The sequence below is a fragment of the Thunnus albacares genome, chromosome 13 (genome assembly GCF_914725855.1).
Source record: "Thunnus albacares chromosome 13, fThuAlb1.1, whole genome shotgun sequence".
Classification (NCBI taxonomy): domain Eukaryota; kingdom Metazoa; phylum Chordata; class Actinopteri; order Scombriformes; family Scombridae; genus Thunnus; species Thunnus albacares.
Window position 1 is genome coordinate 10,535,597 of NC_058118.1, and position 21,888 is coordinate 10,557,484.

General features: G+C 39.8%; 1 protein-coding gene across 7 annotated transcripts in view; it reads right to left on the reverse strand.

Moving 5' to 3' along the window:
- LOC122995106 (glutamate receptor 3-like) overlaps window positions 1-21,888 on the reverse strand; it is a 71,280-nt gene that overhangs the window by 14,906 nt on the left and 34,486 nt on the right. For 5 of the 7 annotated variants that reach the window (XM_044370120.1, XM_044370116.1, XM_044370119.1 and 2 more), the window contains exons 5-12: window positions 14,536-14,589; window positions 14,083-14,244; window positions 13,546-13,713; window positions 13,026-13,130; window positions 10,375-10,482; window positions 8,158-8,364; window positions 6,254-6,627; window positions 3,073-3,271 (exon numbers count right to left, since the gene is read on the reverse strand). In XM_044370120.1, the coding sequence (XP_044226055.1) occupies window positions 3,073-3,271; window positions 6,254-6,627; window positions 8,158-8,364; window positions 10,375-10,482; window positions 13,026-13,130; window positions 13,546-13,713; window positions 14,083-14,244; window positions 14,536-14,589 (1,377 nt within the window). The remainder of the gene's footprint in view (window positions 1-3,072; window positions 3,272-6,253; window positions 6,628-8,157; window positions 8,365-10,374; window positions 10,483-13,025; window positions 13,131-13,545; window positions 13,714-14,082; window positions 14,245-14,535; window positions 14,590-21,888) is intronic. The other 2 variants (XM_044370117.1, XM_044370122.1) reach the window with 2 other exon arrangements.

Below are 21,888 nucleotides of genomic sequence, written 5' to 3' on the forward strand. Positions count from 1 at the left end.
GGAATCAGCTTTTTTTGTCAAGCATTAGATGAGAAGATCAACTCTTGTGTTTATCTATTGAATATGAAGCTAAAGCCAAGAGTCCGTTAGCTTAATTTAGCATGAAGACTGGAGGCAAGGGGAAACAGCTAGCCTGGATCTGTCCAAAAGCAACAAAATCCAGCAACCAGTGGCTCTAAAGCTCACTAATTAACACCTTATATCTTGTTTGTTTAACGAGATATAATGTAAATGTTAGTTAGTGAGGTTTAGAGGTGTGGTACGTAGCTTTTTTAACTTTGGACAGATCCAGGCTAGCTGTTTCCCCTGTTTCCAGCATGGATGTATAAAGAGCACTGGATACAGCATCGGAGGCGGGGCCCCGTTCATTCCTATGAAAGTTGTTCAGTGGCACATGAAGCCAAAAAAGTTCAACTTCCGTGTATAAAATCGTCTTTGTGCTAAGCTAAGCTCATTGTTTTGTTGGACTAGCATATTTAGCCAAGACAGAGTGGTATCAATCTTCTCATCTAACTCTCAGCAAGAAAGCAAAATAAGCGTATCTCTCAAAAGGTGGAATTATATCTTTAAATGCAGTACACACATATCCTGGACAAGATATGATAAGGCCTGGATGTTAGCAGAAAGAAATAATCACACGTATGTCATCTAGATGAGAATAAAAATGACAAACGTTCAATAAAAGTAAAACAAAATAAAATAAAACGCAGTGGCTCAAGTATGAATCGCATCCTTTCTGAAAGCCAGAAAAGAATGAGAGCGAGTCTTTGAAAAATGTTCTTCATATATTATGTGCATTGAGGAGGCTGTATGACCTGGGTTAAGTGACACACCCTCTTTGAGGATCACTGTAAAATGTATTTACAGCTCCTATTAATCATTCGCTTTTAATTGCCAGTTTTCAGTAACTGTTGCTCAGAATGGCTCCTCTGCACTGACATTTCCAGTTTGGAGGAAGAAAGGCAGAATATTTGTCACTCAGGATGAAGTCACTAACGGCCTGTCAATTATCTCCTCGGGAGCACCTTTGACAAATCATAGCCTGCCAAATACATGATGAATTAGCACATCCACAGAGTGGAACTGCTGCTCATAGAGCTGCCTTTTAATGTGATGATTCACCAGGAAGTCTCTAAAATAATCAGCTTGATATATTTCGTGAATTTTAATTATTTTCCTTTAAAAAAATCTTCTCTTTGAAACACTTAGAGTTTTAAATTTTATAATGCATGGTAACTGGCTAGTTGGACTCCACTGATGTTTCTTCCTGTTTGAAACAGTTCAACTACTGAGCTTTTCCATAACTTTAAGTAATGCTTTCAAGCACTCTGTGGTGCAGGAGACAGCGAGTTACAGATGACCTCCTCCACACTGATCGTGGTGATTGCGCCATTTCAATGCTTTTAGACCTCAGTTCAGCTTGGCACAGCAGACCGTGCCATTCTGCTTGGACGCCTTTTAAAAATGGGTTGGGTCGCAGAAACATTATACATGCCTACACTTGGTCACATCCATACAAAATCATCCCCTTTCATCAAGGATCTTTCATCCCAAAGGTAATAATACCAAAATGTTTTCTCTTTTTCCTTCTCCTTTGAAAGCTATGCTTTTATTTGGTCATATTTGGACTGTCTGTCCTTGAAATTACTCACAAGTTTGAAAGTAAAACCTAACAGACAGAAACATGCTGTTCTACCTTTACTGTATTTTAGCATATTTACACTAGATGTCTGTGAATCCCAGAAGAGATTGTAAGATGTGATTTTATAACTCTTTGTGGACCGATAGAGTCTGAAACCAAACACACAGGGCCGTCCTGATAACTGAGTCCAACAGAAAGCAGGGTTTGTATTTATCAGACGTCTCAGACTCACTCCGAGCAATCACACAGAGAGACCGACTAGAACTAAAAATAGACACAGCTCAGAGCTGGACACTGGATGTGAATGACATTTCCATTTCCGAGGAATGGGACATCTTCTTTGAGATTGTGGTTTTGTGACAGAGGCCCACAAATTGGAATTATAATGACATCTTGTAGTTCTTCTTGAAAGTTTCTTTTTCTAAAGTTTCAAACATATAGACAGAGCTACCCTGACAATCAGACTGACCTGACATTTTGTTTCGCTTCACTCTTTCTGAATAGCTGAACAAATCAAAGATGTGGGCAGCGATTCAGAGGCTAAGACAGAGCTACATCTCTGCAATTTGGTGCAGAATTTCAAAAATTGATATACTAGCATCAAAATGTTGAACGTATTAAAAGACCAACACAATTCTTCACCTGCTTTTCTAAAGGGACATTACTACTTGACATTGAATTATTGGGGTTTTTTGGGCTGCAGCCTTATCTGTTTTTTTATTATAAGACTTCTATGCATTGTGTGACATTGATGAGAATATTTGTGCCCTTGCTTTGGCAGCACTTGTATAGAATAGAAATGAATCTGCATATTAGAGGAAGCGCCATCAAAGTTTGTTTTATGACTCTACAGATGGTTGGATGAAGGAGCATAATTGTCCCTGTTGCACAGCTGAATTATTCCTTTAGTTAAAAAAAAGTATAAAGCTGGAAAAACTACGGTTTTGATAGAAAGTTACATTTGTGGATAAAATGGATTTGAAACCAGATGCATTTTCTCTGAAGCATGAACATAATACCATAATTTAGTTTTGTCATAACATTAGGACTGATGTTCTACTCTGAGACAGTTGTTCATTGTAGCTATCCATCCCAAAGCAAAAGCATGCAGTTTTATTTTAGGTAGTTTAATTCTTGAGTAAAATTTAATTTCTAAAACACTGTGCACTACTGTTTTACTGAATTAATCCAATGTCTTGTAGTATTAGTACTTTGGAGGTGCTGTATAAGGGGAAAAATATGATTCTAGACATTTTTTTTTATTGATTATCCATTCGATTTATTACCTGGCAGGTAATAAATCAAAACCCACAGGAAAGCTCTGGAGACTTATTCAGCTCTGTGCTTCTGGCCAACATTAACTACTGTTAGAGCGGCGCTCGTTATGCACTGCAGCGACAGCATGGATGACAGCCAGATGAGACACTCACCCTAAAGAACTCCTTTGTGGAGCCTGAGTCTAACGTCCCATAGGCAATCTCTGTCTGCTTGGCCAAGTCCTCGGCGCTTTCGATCGGAGAAACCATCCTCTCTACGGTGAGGAAGGCAGCCAGGTTGGCCGTGTAGGAGGAGATGATGATGAGGGTGAAGAACCACCACACTCCCCCGACGATACGCCCAGACAGAGACCTGAGAGGAGGAAACAGAGCATACAGACAGACATGAGAGCAGCGTGCTCATTTCTACACAGAAAGGGGAAAGAGGACCACAATCCACTGTGTCTGCTGTGTTTGACATGTTGTCAGCTCACAGGTTGTAAAGCTCAGTCTGAAAAATCTTTTACAGTTCTGGGAAAAAACTGTCCAGTTGGTCAGTTAACCCATTAAGTGATAAGAACATGGACATGTCTCTAGTGCTCCATGCATATGCACATAAATTCATTTAAATATCATTACTGTAACTCAATACAGTCACCTGCACAGCTGATTAATTATTTTAAAGTATTAATAGGCCTCATTAGCTCAATATATCTGTGTCTACATTTAGTTTTGGAACTAATTCAGGTGAACAACCAGCTCAGATAGCTAAAAATGCTCAGCCCAACAGCAGCCTAAATCCAGCAGCCTGCAGACTCATGCCAGACTGCCTGTGATGAGCGACGCCCCAGAATCTGTCCAAGATGACTTGGGTTAATTCCAGAGACATCACTGGCCCGTAGCTAGCCTCTGTACTGCTGTATTGTGCATATTTCTTGTCACTGGTGAAATAAAACAGGTTCTGGTCTTCAATTAAACATTACCATCTGTGAGTATTTTGGTGAGCCTGGTAGTAAGTTTATCTGCTGCATTTGTTAGAACGTTCAATCTAGTTCAACTGTTGTCAAATTTAACACTCACAACCACAACTTTAGAAAAGAGAACAAGTATGAAGTAAATGCACCATGAGGCTCTGTCTGTTATTGAAGTCAGAGTGTGATGAGCCAAACCGCTCCGTCACACAGATACTCCCATCCTGCTCACTGGTCCTTAACCAATTCTTCACACTTTTCACATCTGCGTAAAAGGCTCTGGCTTTAAATCTGTGCCTGGCGGTTCAAACTGGGGTTCATATTTTCAAATTTGACTATTCTTTCTGGTGCCATCCCCAACTTCCACCATCACAGACATCCTCCACTGAACACGCTACTCTCAGATGAACTCGAATTTCTCATTTCAAAGGAGGATCCATTTGCACCGCACCACTGCATTGCAGATGCTCTGGATTTCTCCTAATATATTGTCTTCATGGCTTATTTATTCATTCAGACTATCCCTGAGGTGTAAATATTTTGTTCGTGATTCAGAGTTACATTCAAAACCTCCAGTACGCTGCGACTACATCATCAAAAGTTTTACAAAGAGTTTTTCAAAGTATATCTGTAAATGGCTGGGATAATTGGGATAATTATCAAGAATTACATCATATTAAGGTCAATGACCATACTTGAGATGAGTTGGTCTAAACATGGTTGAGTCAGAAGCAAAGACCAGAGATTACAGAAGGTATTATTATGATATGGAAATCAGACAATACCCTTCCTCTTCTGGTGAAAAATACTGGCCTATGTGAGAGTATTATAATACTGTGTTTAGCAAAGATTATATAATCAGCACTTAAATAACAACTACAGACCCGTGTAACTGCAAACCATTAGGTTTGTTAAAATTACCATTACTGCACCACAAATGCAGAAACACTAATGGTGAACCTGTTTATTTTTAATAGTTTTCTGCTCAATTTATGTTTTACTAAAACTCTTTGATACAGTCTGCAGCAGAAAGCTTGTGTGATGTTCTTTTTATCTAGCATTTGTCTTACAAGCAGGGATCAGTTATATATCACTCCTGTAATATTTACTGTATTAATAATATTTTTAATAATCAGTGTAAATGACACGTGTGCAGACTGCAATGTCTCCTATTCTAGTTCTTCATTTTAACAGCAGTTATGACCTTGAGCAGCAATAGTTTCCATTCAAAAACAGCTTGAAAAGAAAATACTTTGGCAAAATAATATCATTCACTGATTTACTGTAAACTCACAAATCTGCGACTATAGTCTCATATCACTTCAAAACAACATAGAGACGGTGAAAAGCTACTTAGATGCACTGGTCATTCACCAGCTTTCATTCATAAACTACACTGTATTAAAACCTACGTTAGATGAGCAATTGAGGAAATTAGAGGCACTAATTTTTTTTGTAATGTTGATTTTTCTTGTTAAATGATCATGTTATTTCTAGTATTGTTACTAAATGTGTGCAGTCTTAGATACTTAGATACTTACATTTTATAATACTATATTATACTTAGATTTTGTACTTGTCTGTATCTTTCAGATGTTTCTTTGTAGGGAATACTTACAGCTCTCATTGTGTTTCCCTTATACAAGAATAAAGCCTGAAAGAAAGTTAAATCTCCCCCACTATTAAAAACCCACATTCTTCTGGCGGCACATCATTAATCACTCCATTCACTGTCCGACTAATCCAAAACTGGTCTTCAACCAGCTTTTCTATAGGCTTCCAAAGTCCCAGAAGAAATGATGATGGGAGCAAGAATCCTTGAAGAAGAGGTCAGGGACACCACAACAGTGATGAGTAAAGAGATGGATGGATGAATGGACTGAGGGGATGACTGGATGGCCATTGCACTGGGAAAATACTTAATGTAGTTACGGTGCTTCATCAAAAAAAAAAAAAAGGCGATGACGGATTTCCACATGAAATACATTATATGCACCAAGTTGATGACCGTAAAATGGAACATGCAGCAAAAACACGGTAGCCCTCCAAGAGTCATGAAGAATAAAGGTAGCTACTCTGATTGAAATGTAATGACCACTGTGCATTTTACAGCCCTCAGCATGGTGGATATAAGTTATTTTGTGGATGCACAGCATCACTGCCAAGCATGCAGCGTGAAAACAAAGGGATGTATAGTAGAGTGAGAAGGAAATGGGAAGGAAGTGCAGTGTAGTGAAGTGTGAGGTTAGGTGGACAGCGGCAAAACCAAAGCTCAAAATAACCTATATGCACCATGGCAGGATGGAGATGTATGTACGGGACTATAAAATGCAGAGATGACGAGGACAACTGAGAGGTGGTGGAGAATGAACACAACAACCAACCTTGGTGAGATATCGCATCCTTGCTGCATGAAGGCGCCCAGGGAGAACCACAGGCTATTAAAAATCCCAAAGTCATTTGGAGGGTCTGGGGGGCTCTGAGGGTCTTTGGCCTCATCGTTCTCGTCCAGATGCCATTCGTAAGGGCTGAAACGGCTGACCAGGAAGAGCACCACACTCACGCCGATATAGGCAAAAACTATACACATCCAAATCTCATAGGCCAGTGGGTCCAGGAAGGAAAACACCCCAGGCTTGGACTTTTGAGGCTTCTTAATCATAATGGAGATGCCCAAGCTCATAAAGGGCTTAGAGAAGTCTATCACTTCTTCCCGTACCAACGTTATAGTTAGAGGAGCCACGGCTATGTCAGCTCTCTGTGAAAATGGGAACAGGCACACTGGGAGTTAGTCTTTCAGTACAAACCATAAATAACCAACCAAAAATATTAAACATTGATTTATTACAGCAAACACTGATAAACAAGTGAAACCAATAACCATGATTATTTATAAGTCACACTGTCTTACTTATAATCACATATACATGGCCAGCTGGTGATACAGAGCACTCAGCTTTAATGTAAATTCATGGAATAAACAGATTGGACGCGGTAAAATGTGGTAGCTTAGAATAAACTGAGTAGCAGACCAGTGATAAAGCCAGCGAGAGGGGATCTGCCATTTGAAAATGAGTCACTCAGCATTTGTGTTGGCTAATGTCTTTGTCTCGATCCAAATCTCCTCCATGAATCAAGCGGTGGGTTGGAAGACAGAGGTAGAGGAGCTTATGTAAGCAGTCCATGAAATGTGAATCAGCCTGTTAAATTCACCTCCATCAGATCCTCTGCAAAGCCTGACAGGCTCATCAATTAGTATCTCACTGCAGTGACACATTTTTTTTGCGGAGATATGCTTTGAGGAGAGGGTGGTATTGTAACTGGACCCCACACCGACTTAGAAATATAAAAATACTTAACACTGCAGATTCATATCTTAGATAAATGTATGAGGGGTATCTGTCCGTTATTCATTCTTGAATGAGGTCATTTATATCTGAATGGCAAATTGATGGAAATACATATTCAGTGTTAATACTGAAATACAGCATGACCATTTCAATTACACAAGGGGTCATCTCTTTACATCTAAGCTGTTTCTACGGGGAGGTCTGCAGTAAAATAGTCATAGCTGCAGAAAGAAAGTACAAGTGTTGAATTGAGAAACCTGCATTGAAGCATTGCTTGCATGCAGATCTTTTAGATTCAAGTCTGCCGTGAGAGATTTTTAACATTATTCATTCAGCAGCTGGGATCTCATTAAAGATGCAAATCGTCTTGTTAAAGTCGGTTCGAGTGCGAGTGATCCACAAGACGCATGATACAAGCAGGGGTCGAGGAGATTTTACAGTTGGAGAAGGGTTTCCCTAAAACTCACTCACAAGCCACGTTTTGGATGTTTTTTTGCAGATGGCTGATGATCACCATTATCAGGTGTAATACAGCTGTAAACTGATTAAAGTGCAGGGGTTTTATCTAATGAGGCTTCTTCACCAGCTGCTGCCATCTTTACCAATGAAGACGACCTTCACATTCGCCCTCTGATGACTGAACTTTACAACAACAGGGAGTGAGGGAAGAGTGAGTTTTAAAAAAGCTCACTTGCCTGACAAGAACTGATAAAATAGGATATTTTTCATGTAATATTTACTTTAGTCTTGCATCATACGCACTTGAGAGAGATTTATAATCTGCTGTTTGAATGTTGAGGATACTTCAAGACGTTTACAATAATTTGAATAAATCTAAAAGGTTAGTAGTTAGTAGTAAGTAGCAAGAAATGATGAAACAGATGTTGAACAGCTAATCCCCGTCCCCTTATGAGCTACACATGCAGACTGACACTTACCCCATAAACCAGTTCACCCACCATCCCGTTCCACGTCTTGGTCTCTGGATCTCTGGCTCCGTACTTTCCATCCGGAACTATTGACAGCTTATATTTTATCCCCACATGCTTTGCAATTTCAGAAGCTAAATCGACACAGTAGCCTTCATATCTGTCATTCCCATCCATCTGCACATAGTTTTTCTTGTACATCACATACGGAGCTTCCTGTTAATTAGACAAAGTTTTGAGTTCATAGTCAAGAAAGCACACACCCACAGTGGCCAGACCAAGGTCACACAAGGCCTTGATTGATACTGAAGCATGCACACATGCTGGGATGACAAACAAACATGTGGGGACCACAAACAAACAAACAAACAGAGCAGAGGTTAAACAGCAAGCATCAGTTACAGGCACATTACTGGGGGACTTGACAGACTAAAAAAAAAGCCCCTGCTGGAGTAAAGAGGCCGACTGGGCCAACGGGAGAAGTGGAGCATCTAACACATATAAAGGAGGCAAAGCAGGATGTCAGGGCTCCCTCATGCTAACCTCACCCGTAACCTAAATCTGTGGATGTGAGCAATAGGCAGGGGTTGCATGTGTTTTGCAGCATGGCACAAAGGGGCAGGGCAAGCTGAATGGAGCACTTTTCCAGTTCATAAAGTAAACGTCAGTGACAGCACAAAGATTAAAGACATCAAAAACTGCAGAGATGACTCATCTTACAAATATTAAATGCAAAAATGTGCAAGCCACATCAGAAGAGTAGTTGTATGACCAAATAAAATGTCATAGTGACTCAATTTTCTTTTTATTTGTCACTATTATGACAATAAAATAATCTGCTTGTTGTGTTGATCGCATTGTTAAGACTAATCCACATCACCTCAGTGCCTTGGATTTCAATAAAATATCATCTTATTCCTCCTCCATGTAAAACATGTTTGCCATTAAACCTCCTTTAGATGAACAGAGGTCACCTTGAGGATATTCAGCAACAGTGATTTACTTCATTAATTTACATTCATATGGCATGTACATGTTTTTGTGAGGTAATTTTGCTTACAATAGAGCTCATTTCTTGATGACTTTGTGGTTCTAGATCTTCAGAGCAGACTTTCATCTTTTGCTGATGTGATGTTTTTACAGTATCCAACAGCTTTTCTTCTTTGCTGTTTAAATCTCTTACCTTCTCTTCCATCCTGCGTTCATGTACGATGTTATGAAAGACAAAATGAAAGAGCCGCACCCCATAATAATAGGATGGCCTTTCATTAAATATAAAGTTCATATTAAAGTTATGGAAAGTAGGAAAAGCAACATGAGGTAAATGAGATGACTATGATGCATCTAAAATAATAGTTGACTTTATTCAAATCAAAGGCATGCCTGGCAGTGAGAAAATAATGCAATGACACTACTCTTCTGTGTTTTTACCCTCACTCTGAATACTGTTGTATTTCCAGCCTGGTTATGAAGATAATGAGTTTCTAGACATTGAAATGGAAATGTATGACTATTACATTCTGAATTTGCCTAAGATGCAAACATAATAGGCAAAGTCAGAAGGAACGAGAGGCCATGGTTTTAAATGTAAGATAAGGCGTACCTTATCTTACATTTAAAAATGGCTGATGATTACTGACCTGGAACTAATGTATCATGACTTAACTAGCACTGTGTCTCACCCTAAACCTAATATACTGGGAGCACTGGTTTCAGAGAAAATTTACATTACAATTCAGAGTTTAACTTCTAAGGAAGAATAGGGAAGTTAATTTGAACAAAGGGATAAACAACCAAAGGTTTCAGCCTTTGGCTGTTTATGTCCTCCTTGTGTGCAGATCATTTCACGTCTCCAGTGAGACACAGTTGTCCACAGCGACACTGACGGTTTACTTAATGAGAGGGAAACATTGTTACTTACGTATGCACTGAATGTGAATACGATGGTGTCTATCTTTTATAGTTATCATTACCAAAGCCGTTATTGTGATGTCACTACTACGACAGCCCACTGTAATATAAAAAAACCAAAATGCTTTGGCACCCACACGGATACAGTTGAAACACTCTTTGTGAATCGACTGTTTCAACATGTAGTGAGTGGATGGAAAGCAACTCAAAATAAAATAATTCTACCCTCCCAGGACAGATTGCAACAATGGACACCTTGACCTTGAGTGGCAGAAATCTTAAGGTGAAACACTTAAAACCTGCTTGAGAGTGTACCATAATAGTAGTGACCACAATTGTTCGGTTTTCCACAGAAGAGGACTCGTTGGTGACCTGCTGATCCATTATATATACAAATTTTTCGTACTCATTCCAGTAGCCGATCTGAAAACGACACAAACATTCACAGTTATCACATGAAGCAGAAAGACTTTTTTACAAAAGTGTGTGTGAGTTGGTCGCCTCTATCTGTACAGCTGGAGACAGATTGGTTTTTGCCTGATGTATGATTTTATAAAAAGCTTGTAGTGGTGCTTCTCACTTCACCTGGGCTACACTTCAGCAGAGTAGGAGTAATCTATTCCTGGATCTGCAAATGTTCTCTTACATAACAGGAAAGCAGCATCAACAGAGCACTCGAAGTCTGATAAAATTAATACCAGCAAGACAAACTTAATAGTCTGAATGTACCCTATCAAGCCAGTGCAGCAGGATGTTCTACTGTGCTATTAATACTACACATATCACACACAGTATAATCTAACTCAAAAACAAACACTGGCCTGTGTCTGCTGAATCTCAGATGACTCCAGTAGCTGCATTATGTTTATATCTGTTACACTCTGATGTAGTCAGCCAAGAAGAAGTCAACGTCTCCCAATTCTGGTAGCTGTAATGCTCAGTACTCACTCTGTTGTCACTGCAGATTGTCTCACACTGAGTTTGGATGTGCGGGCCGCTGCGATGTATGGTGCCTTGTGAGCTGAGCTATGTGGACAGTATGGGGCCACTTCCTTTTGGTGCCAGCCAGGGACCTTGTCAGAGTTCAGGGTCGTGGAACTAGCCAAGCCACAGCCATAATGCTGTGTTTGTGTATGTGTGTGTTCAAACAGCTCTGTTTTTACCTTTGTCCTGCCCAATTATAAAAAGTCCAATTACAGTAGAGCACTGAGTTATTACATTGGCACAGTCAGACTGCCAGTATGTGGAGATTTTAAAGTCCAACTGTAATTACAAAAGTAATTCCCCTTTGCAGTCCAATTTCATTGTCAATGTGATTTTAAAAACAAATGTTAGCAGTTTTTTTATTATTGAAAGGAAGAAAAAACTTTGGAGACATATCAGAAAGGATCAAGCCTCTGAGGGGGTGAATCAGCAGAGCTGAACTGGCTGTGGCATCAAGACACAATGTGAACAGACTTGCTCTGTTAACTGTAGCTTACAAGCCAATAGAGGATAGACAGTGTTCTGTTGGTGGTATTGAAGAAAAAGGACCTAATCATTCAGCAACTAAACTAAACAACTTTGACAGGCGCTACAGCTGACAAGCTAACTAGCTAAATGATTAGTCTGAGTGAGTGCACCTTTCCCAGATGTTTGTTTGCTAGCTCATTTAGCGAGCCACGGAGCAACACGTGTCCGTGCTTGTAGACAAAAGGGACGCACTGTAGCTGAAAGCTAATGAATGCTGTGGCTCACAGTGATTCTTCTCTGTCCGTGTCTAAGACTGATGTCGGGCTGTTCATCATTGTCATATCACATCAATGATAAAAGAGTGACAGTTACTGTTTTATTCAAATACAGTATAAAATAAAATGTTTCTGTTTGCTATATGACCAAAAAATATTTCTTCTTTTTGGATACTGATTTTTTTCCCTCAAAAGAGGACAAAGTGCATGTAATTTACAGAGCAGATCTCTATGTTGTAGTATAAAGTAAACTTGCAGTTTAATTTCAGTTGCACTTAAATGCTGGTACAAGTAAATGCTGCTGTTAGGATTCATATAATATGTCCGCCAGTCAGTGTTCCTCACTGGTGATGTGACAGAGGTGAGGATATTATCAGGTTGAGAGGCTGTAAAACCTGCCTCATAAGAGCTGCTATCCCACCTAACAGCTTCATTACATTGTGGTTTTATCAAGAGTTTTATTGTGATGATGGTCTAAAGTCTGTGTCAGAAGATTTCCTTGTATTGTAGCAGACGCTGAAAACTGAACTGAACTTTAAAAAGTCACATTTAAATAGCCAATACACATTATATATACAGGATATCAGTTACTGATAATTTGCAAAGCCAGCCCACAAGCTTCACTTTGGTTGTTGTTGTCTGCCAAGGGTCCAATTTCTTGATGTCATTTCAAGTAGGTTTTTCTATAGATGATTGACAGGTCTGTGCTGCACTCAGGCATCAACATGAACCCTTTAGACAATTGACTGAACTGATAGACCGCCTGCCAGGCAGTCAATCGTTTTAGCATCAAACTTTTATTTTGGAAAAACATGGCAGCTGTTCTGTAAACACCAAAGTTCTTCTAAATTATCAACTGTAATCTGTTTCTGAATAAATGTGGCCACGTCATCATCTATACTATCACTCCCCAAAAGTTTGTAGCTCGGTCCAGCTTCCATCTGCAGGGCTCAACTGATTCTCAGCGGATGTTTTCCAGATTAAAATCTCAGAGGGAATGTGAGCTCACATGATTTGGGCTGGCTTTGCAAGACTGGGCTACTGGCAACTTCTGTCTGAATCAAAATCAACCCTAACTCGCGTACTGCCAACATGCCATGAGAAAGGAAAATCCTCACCACAGAAGCGCTTGAAACTTGCCTGTATTAATGCCAATATCTATATCTAATCCTGTGAAGAGTATTTGATTATACATTAATTAAATTATGATGATATTTCAGAGGCTTTGTGCTCACTTACCCTCCTGGGGCCTCCTGACTTCATCTCGTACACATCGATTGTGTAATTAGATCTTCGACCAAATGTGTCGAACTGGATGTTTCCTGTCATACCTTGTACTTGGACCTGCCAGGCACCAAGAGAAGAATGATAACCTGTTTCTAACATAGAGTAAACATGATACAAACATTCTTGATATATGGCGTGTAATATTCTCTCCAACGTTTTGTGGTTTTCCACATGTGTTTTCTGTGAAAGATGTATTTCCAACAGCATCTTCATGGACTGGAAGTGTTTTGTGTTTTTTTATTCCCACTTTATTGGAGAGTTTAGTGTTGTGTTGCAAGCTAAGACTGACTGTGAGGATTTGGATTTGGACCAATCGGATCAGTATTTTGTGCAAAATTAGCTACCATAAAGGTAAAATTGGTAGCTTTTGAGGCAGAATAGAGTGAAGAGTGAGATAAAGCAAATAACTATAAAGTAAATAAAATAAAAAAGCAGAGCTGTTTACAGAGACAGTGAACGCCCTCAGTCCTACCATTTTGAGGGCTCTTTCTATGTCGATGCCTTGACTCCAGGGTACAGCGGGGTTGGCGAGGCAGTCGCCCGCACTCCCCCTGCGAGACACATCCACTCGCTGGCGGCGAAGGTACCGGAAGGCCTCGGCAATCACAAGGATGGCATCGTGGGTTAGCGCTGATGTGTACTGAGACAAAAGCCACAAGAAACCTCAGTAACATCACCAGTGCAGGCACAGCACTGTAAAGGTTATTATCTAAGTAGAAATACTTGGCATACACAGAGAACAGCGCTACAGATGTAAAAAGTAAGAAAATCAAAGCCTTGCATTATGATTGACATAAAAATTGCTTGAGTATGAAAGCCGCCTCTATTCAAGGACATGCAGGTGACAAGTTATTTAAGCAACGCCTCGCTGAAAAGATTCAGATTGATGTATTTTCTCATTTCTGCAGTTACTGCCTCTAAACTTGGAAGAAAAAGGGGAGAGAAAAAGGAATCTTTGAAGATGTTAAATAAAATGTAACTGCAGCCTCGGCAGCTATGCCTCACTGACCTTCAGTGGAGTGTTTTTGGCTTCTGGAAATTCTCTTTCATCCAGGCGCTCCCAGCGCTGGAGGAACTGCTGGACTATGGGGCTGTCTGGGTTGATGATCTGGAAGCCTGTGATGTTGGCTCCACCAGAAAAAACCCTGTCCAGGCTCATGTTGGAAAAACCCTGAGAGCAAAGAGCACAACTGGCTAGTAGAGCAAGGGATCATTAGCAGCAAAAAAACATTTCAAAACTGCTTAAGCTTGTTCATCATTAGCTTATTTGTGTCTTATTTACACATTCTGTTTAATTATTCCCACACTCAATCTATCATAGCTACATATTGAGAGAACTATCTTTGACTAAATTGGTCATAAGTGTTGCACTTTTTTGTATTGAATTGCATCACACTGAGCAGTGTTGTTCTAGTTTTTTTTACTGTGTTCTGTCGGATTGTTTCATGTTGCAAGCTCTCACCAGGTTGGCAAGGATATAGTGGTATCCTCTGCTGTTCTTTCCCGAGGTCACCACCTACAAGTTGCAGGAGGAGACACACGGTGAGTCACATCTCATAACACTGCGAACGTTTAGAGGGCTGAGATTCAGAAATGACAGACCTTCAATTTTATAATACAGAATAGCTGGTAGAAAGAAAAAAGGAGAGGGGGAAAAAAAAGAAAAGGCGTTTAAGAGCGACATTTGCAAGGGCAAGAGGGAGCGTGTGAGCAAATTTGTACATTTGTGTGTGTTTGTATGAGACACAGAGAGAGGGGAGAAACTGTGATGACAGTGCTTGTTCCTTTCCATTAACTTCAACGTGTAAAATAAGGTCAAGGCTCCGGCAAACCTCCCTCTCGCTCTGCAGCTGCCTGTGCTCCACAGTCTGCCTCTTCCTGCTCCGCCTGTCTCAGTCGCACACTAGACTTAATTAAACCCAAAACGTTGTACAGCACAGCACCTGTCTGAGTGAGCAGACTCAGAGAGCTGCGCTCGCCGATTTCTTTAAACTTCCTCACCAGCCAAACCTCGCACGCAATCTCTTTCTCTCTCCATATCTCTCTCGATTCTGATTCTCCGTCGTGGAGTACGAAGCCTCAAAAAGATACCGAGGGGGTGGATAGTTGTGTTTTGTTTTTTTTTCCAGTCTTTTCACTTTCTACACTCCCCCACAGTTTTGATAAGTATACTCAGGCACTGAACTCATCTAAATGTTAAATGTCCAGAATGATAGTGATATCATATTGGAGAGATTGTAAAGACTTGAATATAGATTAGAAATTTTAGCGCTGAAGCAAGGACATGCATCCCTGTGGTACATTACATGTCTTACTGGGTATTATTTCCATATTTTCCTTTGTCCAGCTTCATATTCAGTGGCTCCTATCTGCATGCAGTGTCACACCTGTGCTTTCTTTCACACCTGTGCCCTTTAAAGTCCTTTGCTCACTTCTGCCTAAATGTTTCCTAATTGTCTTTAGAGAGGGAACGTCCTTGATGCTCCAAGGTTGGCCCTTCGACCGGCTTATACACGCTGAGCAATTTCAACAATAAATCCAATTACCTTCCTCGGAAATGCAAAATGATTTCATTGTGTTCGACATTTTGTGCCGCCACCGCTGACTCTGAAATTTCTCACATCCTAAGTTTTCCTAATAAGCAAAAATTCCTGGAAGCTTTTCTGCTCATTGTCTTCCAAATTGTGTTGAAAAGCTTTTCATTTGCTATTCATCCGTGTGAGCGGGAGCTGCGGTGACCCAAGTGTGGCAACACAGCGAGCGCTTAATGAAGCCGCAGCGCCTGGAGTGACTGGCTACAACTGGCGTTTGTCAGCAACACATTCAGGCAGAAAGCAGACTTCACACTTTTATATAAGCGTCTAAAAGTGACACCTCAACTGCTGTTTCTGACTGAAACCTCATTTAGCTGTTAGAAAATAATCAACTGTAAACATTTACTGCTTACTGTAGCTGCAAGGTATGCTAAAACAAATAATAATGTGGGAGTGTTTCTATTTTATTTGGCTGTCTACTGAGAGTAACAGCAGGGGTGAAAGTTATACTGAATGCAAACTACTCTGAAGACAGTTCATACACACATGGTTCAGGGTTCACTAAACTACAGCTTAGTGTAAATAAGCTTGCAGCCATCATTGTAATATTCCAAGAATTTGATTTTAATCTAAAGCAAATCCATTTTTTTGCATCAAAATAGTCACATTTCATCATCTAGTTGCTTTTAGGTACATTTAGTCGGTGGATTTACCACTTGGCTTCTTTGTCAAGCATTTCCTCTTAAAACAACCTGAACATGTTTTGACTTGCACAAAAAAAAAGAAAATCCCCTGACAGCTGCATTGGTAGTCATTGTGCTGGCAAGTGGAAAAAAAAGCATTTTTCCCTACAATCATGGGAAAAGAAGCGGCTATAAAATGGTGGGTGCTTTTTTTTAAATTTTTTATTGTGAAATGACTCGTTTCACTATCAGAATTTGATCCATTCAGTCCGATCGCATTTTGAAAGTTTAGAGGAGTTGGACGATTGATTTATTTTAATCCCATTCAAATTAGCCAGGGGGCTAATTAGGGCTAAACTAGAAGTCACTGGTGCGCCTGCCCTATGGGCACATTGGGCCCATAGAGATGAGCAGTACGTTTTCATCCAGGTAATTTCTTTACAGCAGGAAGTTGCTTTTTTGGGTTCATGTGCCACTGAGCAACGTTCATTTCTATGAGCGTTGCTCTGCCTCCAACGCTGTATCCAGTTCTCTTATACATCCATGGCACAGAGACTGATGACTATTCTAAAGTTGGAAGAACAACTTCGGTTTCCTCTTCTTGGTGAATCAGAAAGTGATTCGATTCTGGGAGGTTTGTTCCTGTTCAATGATGTTTGCATTTACACAATCAATCAGTGACACTGAATTTAAAACTGTACAATTACACTGTGCATTGTACATTTATGGAAACATGACACAAGAATTCTGAAAAGTTTTTAATAGTTTTTTGTTTCCACCAAATTCAGTTTGCTTTATTGGCATGACCATAATTAGTAAGTATTGCTAATGTTTTACAAAGGTTACAATGTAATTTGGCAACAGTTTCCATCATTCCTGTCAGCAAAACTTAAAGGCTATCATGGCAATTTCCATTTTCAATTTAAATATTATTCACAGTATGGCATAATATTGTGGACTCAATTTAGTGGTAAATCAAAATCATTTAAGGTAGTGATATGATATCATGTTCCAATAATGTGAGCAAAATTGTTAAGTGGTTCACTAGTTTTTCAGCTGTGTGTGAGTTGCTCTCAAATTCACAAATAGCTTATACAAAGAAATGTTTACTAGTCTACATTTTCATTTTCATGTGTCACTAAAAGTTCTTGTAAAGGATAATTTCATTTGATTTGCTGTGGGATTTGCTCTCCTCCTCTGTTGGCAGAACCATTCTGGGGAAAAAAGCATCTGTGCATGACTAATATTTTAAGGATCCTGATGCTCTAGTTTCATGGCCCCCTGGGATAATCACTTTTTGTGAGTATGTGAAACCACCAGGAACCCGGAAGAGGTCAGGCATTACCGTCACTGAGAGAACTACACTTTTATTGTCACAGGACTCACATCTTCCTCTCTGTCAAAATCCATTTCTCACAAAACAACCTCTTCAAATAGCTCAGGGAAAAGAAGACCTGCAACCTGAAAGCGAGAAGGAACCTGCAGCACTGATTGTACTGAGTGGCTCCTAAATTTTTAATGCACATTGAATGGAAAGGATAGTCTAGGTGCCGTGCCTTGTCATCAACTGTTTTCTACAGTTAATGTTCTCATCTGGCAACAGTTCAAAGTTTCATGGATCTGTGAGTCCAACAAACCAGGCTTCTGTACAAGGAGGCGGAATCATAATTACCCAAAATTTTGTTGTTTTGCATTATATTGTCTTATAACTGAGAAAACAACAACTGGTTAAATATATGTTCAACTTAAAGGTACCCTGTGTAGTTTTTAACTCATAATGCTACAGAGCAATATTTTATAAATGATACACACTCCTGCAGAGGGTTTGATGCTCAGTTCAGTTGGTGCCAGTAATGCAGAAAGAAATGAAGCCAGCTATGAGGTAGCCAGTGTCCACAGATTTGGCAGTTTTCTACTTTTTATTAATTTGGAAAAAAATTGTTTTGGGCAGGTCATGATAAGTCAGACTACTTTTTGTACCATTTGGCCGGTTTCCACCAATAAATCTGCCCCTCTTCTCATCTGAATACATTGAGATTGACAAGCTCAGCTTGACACGCAATGACTGATAACGCTGATGACCATCAAAACCAAATGTCATTTCAGTTTATTACAAATACCTGCAACATCTGTTCACATAGTATGAGTGTAAACTTTAACATTTAATGTAACATTATCCTGAAGATTTTTATTTTATTTTATGATGCCCATAATGAATTTTTCATTAGTGTAGCTGCGGTTTTGAATTCGTCTAATTATACTAATAAAACTGAAAACTGGAGGCAATACTGGGGCAACTACAGAGCCAGCTAAGGTGAGGATTAAGGAAGACTTCAAGCAAGTAGACATGATGTAAACAATGCAGGTTTTAACATATTCCAAAACCAGCTTGCAAATATTTTATGAGGCAGGAAATACATTTGCATCTTTGTTAGCCTTCATGGATATACACATTGTGTTTTGATGAGAAACACTGAATGAAAACATAGTGTTTATTTACAAAAAAAAGCTCCACATTGTACTTTTTTAAAGTGGAGTTAGATGAGAAGATTGATATCAATCAGCTAGGAGGCGGTTATCTTAGCTTAGCATAAAGGCTCACTAATTAACATGTTATATCTCGTTTCTCGTTTGAGATATATTAAGAGTGACATTTTGGGAATCCATTAAATATGAAGCTACAGCCACAGAGTTAGCTTAGCTTAGCATAAAGACTGTAAGGAAGGGGAAGCCGCTCTGTCAAAAGTAACAAAATCTTACTACCGGCACCTCTAAAGCTCACCCCTGCCAGTGTGTTGCAAACAAATGAATCATAGCTAATAGACAAATCAACCCACTGCACAGACTCATGTTAGATCTATACGTTAGTGTTCACCTCTTTGTTGAGGATATGATCATTAATGTGGAGCCATCTCTCTATGCAGAGGATACACACTGTAACTCGAGAACACAGACAGAGAGGGAACAAGAGAGAGAGAGAGCAGTTGTCTCAGGTCTCAATTATCTTTATTTGTCCGTCCTCTGGGCTCCTCCTGTCCGCCTGTCTGGACGAGCAGGTCTGTGCTGAGCTGTTTGATGCCGGCCTGAGCCGGGGCGAGCTGCAGCACAATCAGCCTAAATATTCCCGGAGGAATCGACTCTAATTAAGCAGACTGGAGCCACAGTCCTGTGCAGAGCTGGATGTCTGCCCAAGTGCCTTCAAGAGGATTTGACTCCCTTCCCACTGATGGAGGCTTCTCTTTGTTACAGTGATTTGTCATCTGCCTTCTTCAGAACTAGAACGGGCATCCTGAGGTTGATAACTCACCAGTCAACTAATTATTGTTATGCTACTCGACACAAAATCTAAGAAGGGATTTAACTGTCAAAGAAGTGCATTAAAGAAGGAAAATGGAGGAAGGACATAACACTGTTCCAAATACCACTGTACCCACCCCCTTCCCCCACCAAAAAATGTGTATGAAGTTGTAATGTCCTCACTACCCTTGTTACAGTTGTGCACCTGCCAACTCTCCTGTTTGCATGTGTTTGAAGCTGTTTTTCATATTGGGTGCTTTTAAGTCAGACTTCTGTAGGGTCTCCTTTGGAAGTGCACGCTACAAAGGAGACTGTACGAAAACTTCCTCTACTACCGTCAGTGTTTTTTTTTCTTTTTTTCCAAAGCCATGTTCTGTGTTTTACAATCGAAGAAAATGAAGGCCTAAGCACAGATAATTGTCTTCTTGTTGTTGTTATGGTTATTTTTTAAGACATCATACTCTAGTTCAACTGGAGGTATCACACATGCTCTTTTCATATTGCTCTTTCATTTTTTCATTTGTAGTTCAAGTTGATGTCATGGCTCTGTCATTAACTCTAGAGACTCTTGTGAGTCTCTTTGAACTCCTTGGTTGTCATTATCCATCAGATGCCCTCAGAGTTTTTCTGTTTTGAGTTGGACTTTCTGTCACTTGGGTTGGCACTTTATTGGTTGGACTGTGCTTATTGTGTTTTTGGTTTTCTGGTTTCCCTGTGTTTTCTCCTCCTGTGTTCATGTACTCCTCCTCACACTTGCCCTTCCCTTGTCTCAGTATTCTCCCCCAGTCTGCGCTCCCTTCACACCTGCCCGGCATTAGCCTTCATTAACCCTGCCTTACTCTCAGTGTCTTTCCCAGGCAATCACTCCCAGCCTGCTCTTGCCTCTAGTCACCTGTTCCCCATCCCCTTATTAGTTCAGTTAGTATTTAAGTCTTGGTTTGGGAGTCAGTCTTTGTTGGATCCTTTGTTCTGGTCTGTTCTGTTTGTTCTGCTTAGGCTCAGTGTTCAGTTTTGTCCTTCTACCCTCCAGCCTTTGGTTTTGCCTGAACACTTCAAATAAAGTTTTCTTCAGACCTGCTTCCACTTGTTTTTGGGTCCATTCCTGCCACTTTCATGACAGTTGAGGTTTCATATACACACTCAGTGGTGAACTAGCAAGAAAACTTGGAAAAGAGAGGAAACAAAATAAAGGACAACTAAATATAAAGCAGCCAAAAGAATCACTGTGTCCTCCAAAATAAAATGTCCCTCATGATCCCTTATATGAATTTTTTCAACTGTTGTGATCCATTTTTTTATAGCCAGAGAGCACATTAGCCTTTAGAAGCTACAGCTTTTTTTTTTCTTTTTTTTTTTTTACTTGAAACCTATTGGTTTTTCCAACAAATAGAAAAAGGCAACAGCATATTTTGGTGACATACCAACACAGATAACCTGTACAAGGTGAAAGAAAAATAAGAGACAATAAAGGAATAAAACTTATGATAACAGATTAAAAATAAATAATTAAATAAAAATAGAGGGGTTAAATGTAGCTTAGTGAGATGAGGGTCTAGAGGATGAACTAAACAAAAGAAAGTATAGTTCAAGCCATCTATCCAAAAGAGTAACCAACAAAGGACACATGGACCATTTATGAGGCTTTTGGAGTATGTCTCAAGATTCTGGGGAAGGAAGGTATTTTATGAACAACGTCCTTTATGACCTTCCACAGTTGCTGTTCCTCATTATAAACTTCAGAAAGATTAGATGCAGCTCCCATGGAGATCGTCTCTAGGAATGTTTGAAGCCACAGTCTCTCTTTCAGCTGATCTGCATCCTTCCAGTTCGTTGCTATCAGTCTTTTAACTGTCATGCATCCAGTTGTTAAAATTTGCATTTGAAAAGTTGGTTACGGCCAGGTTCCTTCAACAGTGTAATTCAAAAGGCGCAGTGCTGGATCACAATGAACAGCATAGCCAATGATCTTTCCCAGACATTTTCCCAGAAGGTTTTTACTTCAGTGCAAGACGATACCATATGATAAAAAGTACCTTTTATCTTGTTTGCAATGCCAACAAAGATCAGAGTCAGAGACACACATCCTCTGCAGTCATGCAGGGGTGAAGTATGTTCTATGAACAAAATTTATAATTGATCATTTTGTTCTTCACTGATTTGGTATTTTGTTAAGTGTTTTCCAGACATGATTCTTCAGTTTCCAAGGATATATCAAATCAGTTTCCCAATTTCTTTGAACTGCATTCCAATTTTTCCCCTATATTTTGTTCATCAATTTGTTTGCTCAGTTTCTGTCAACCC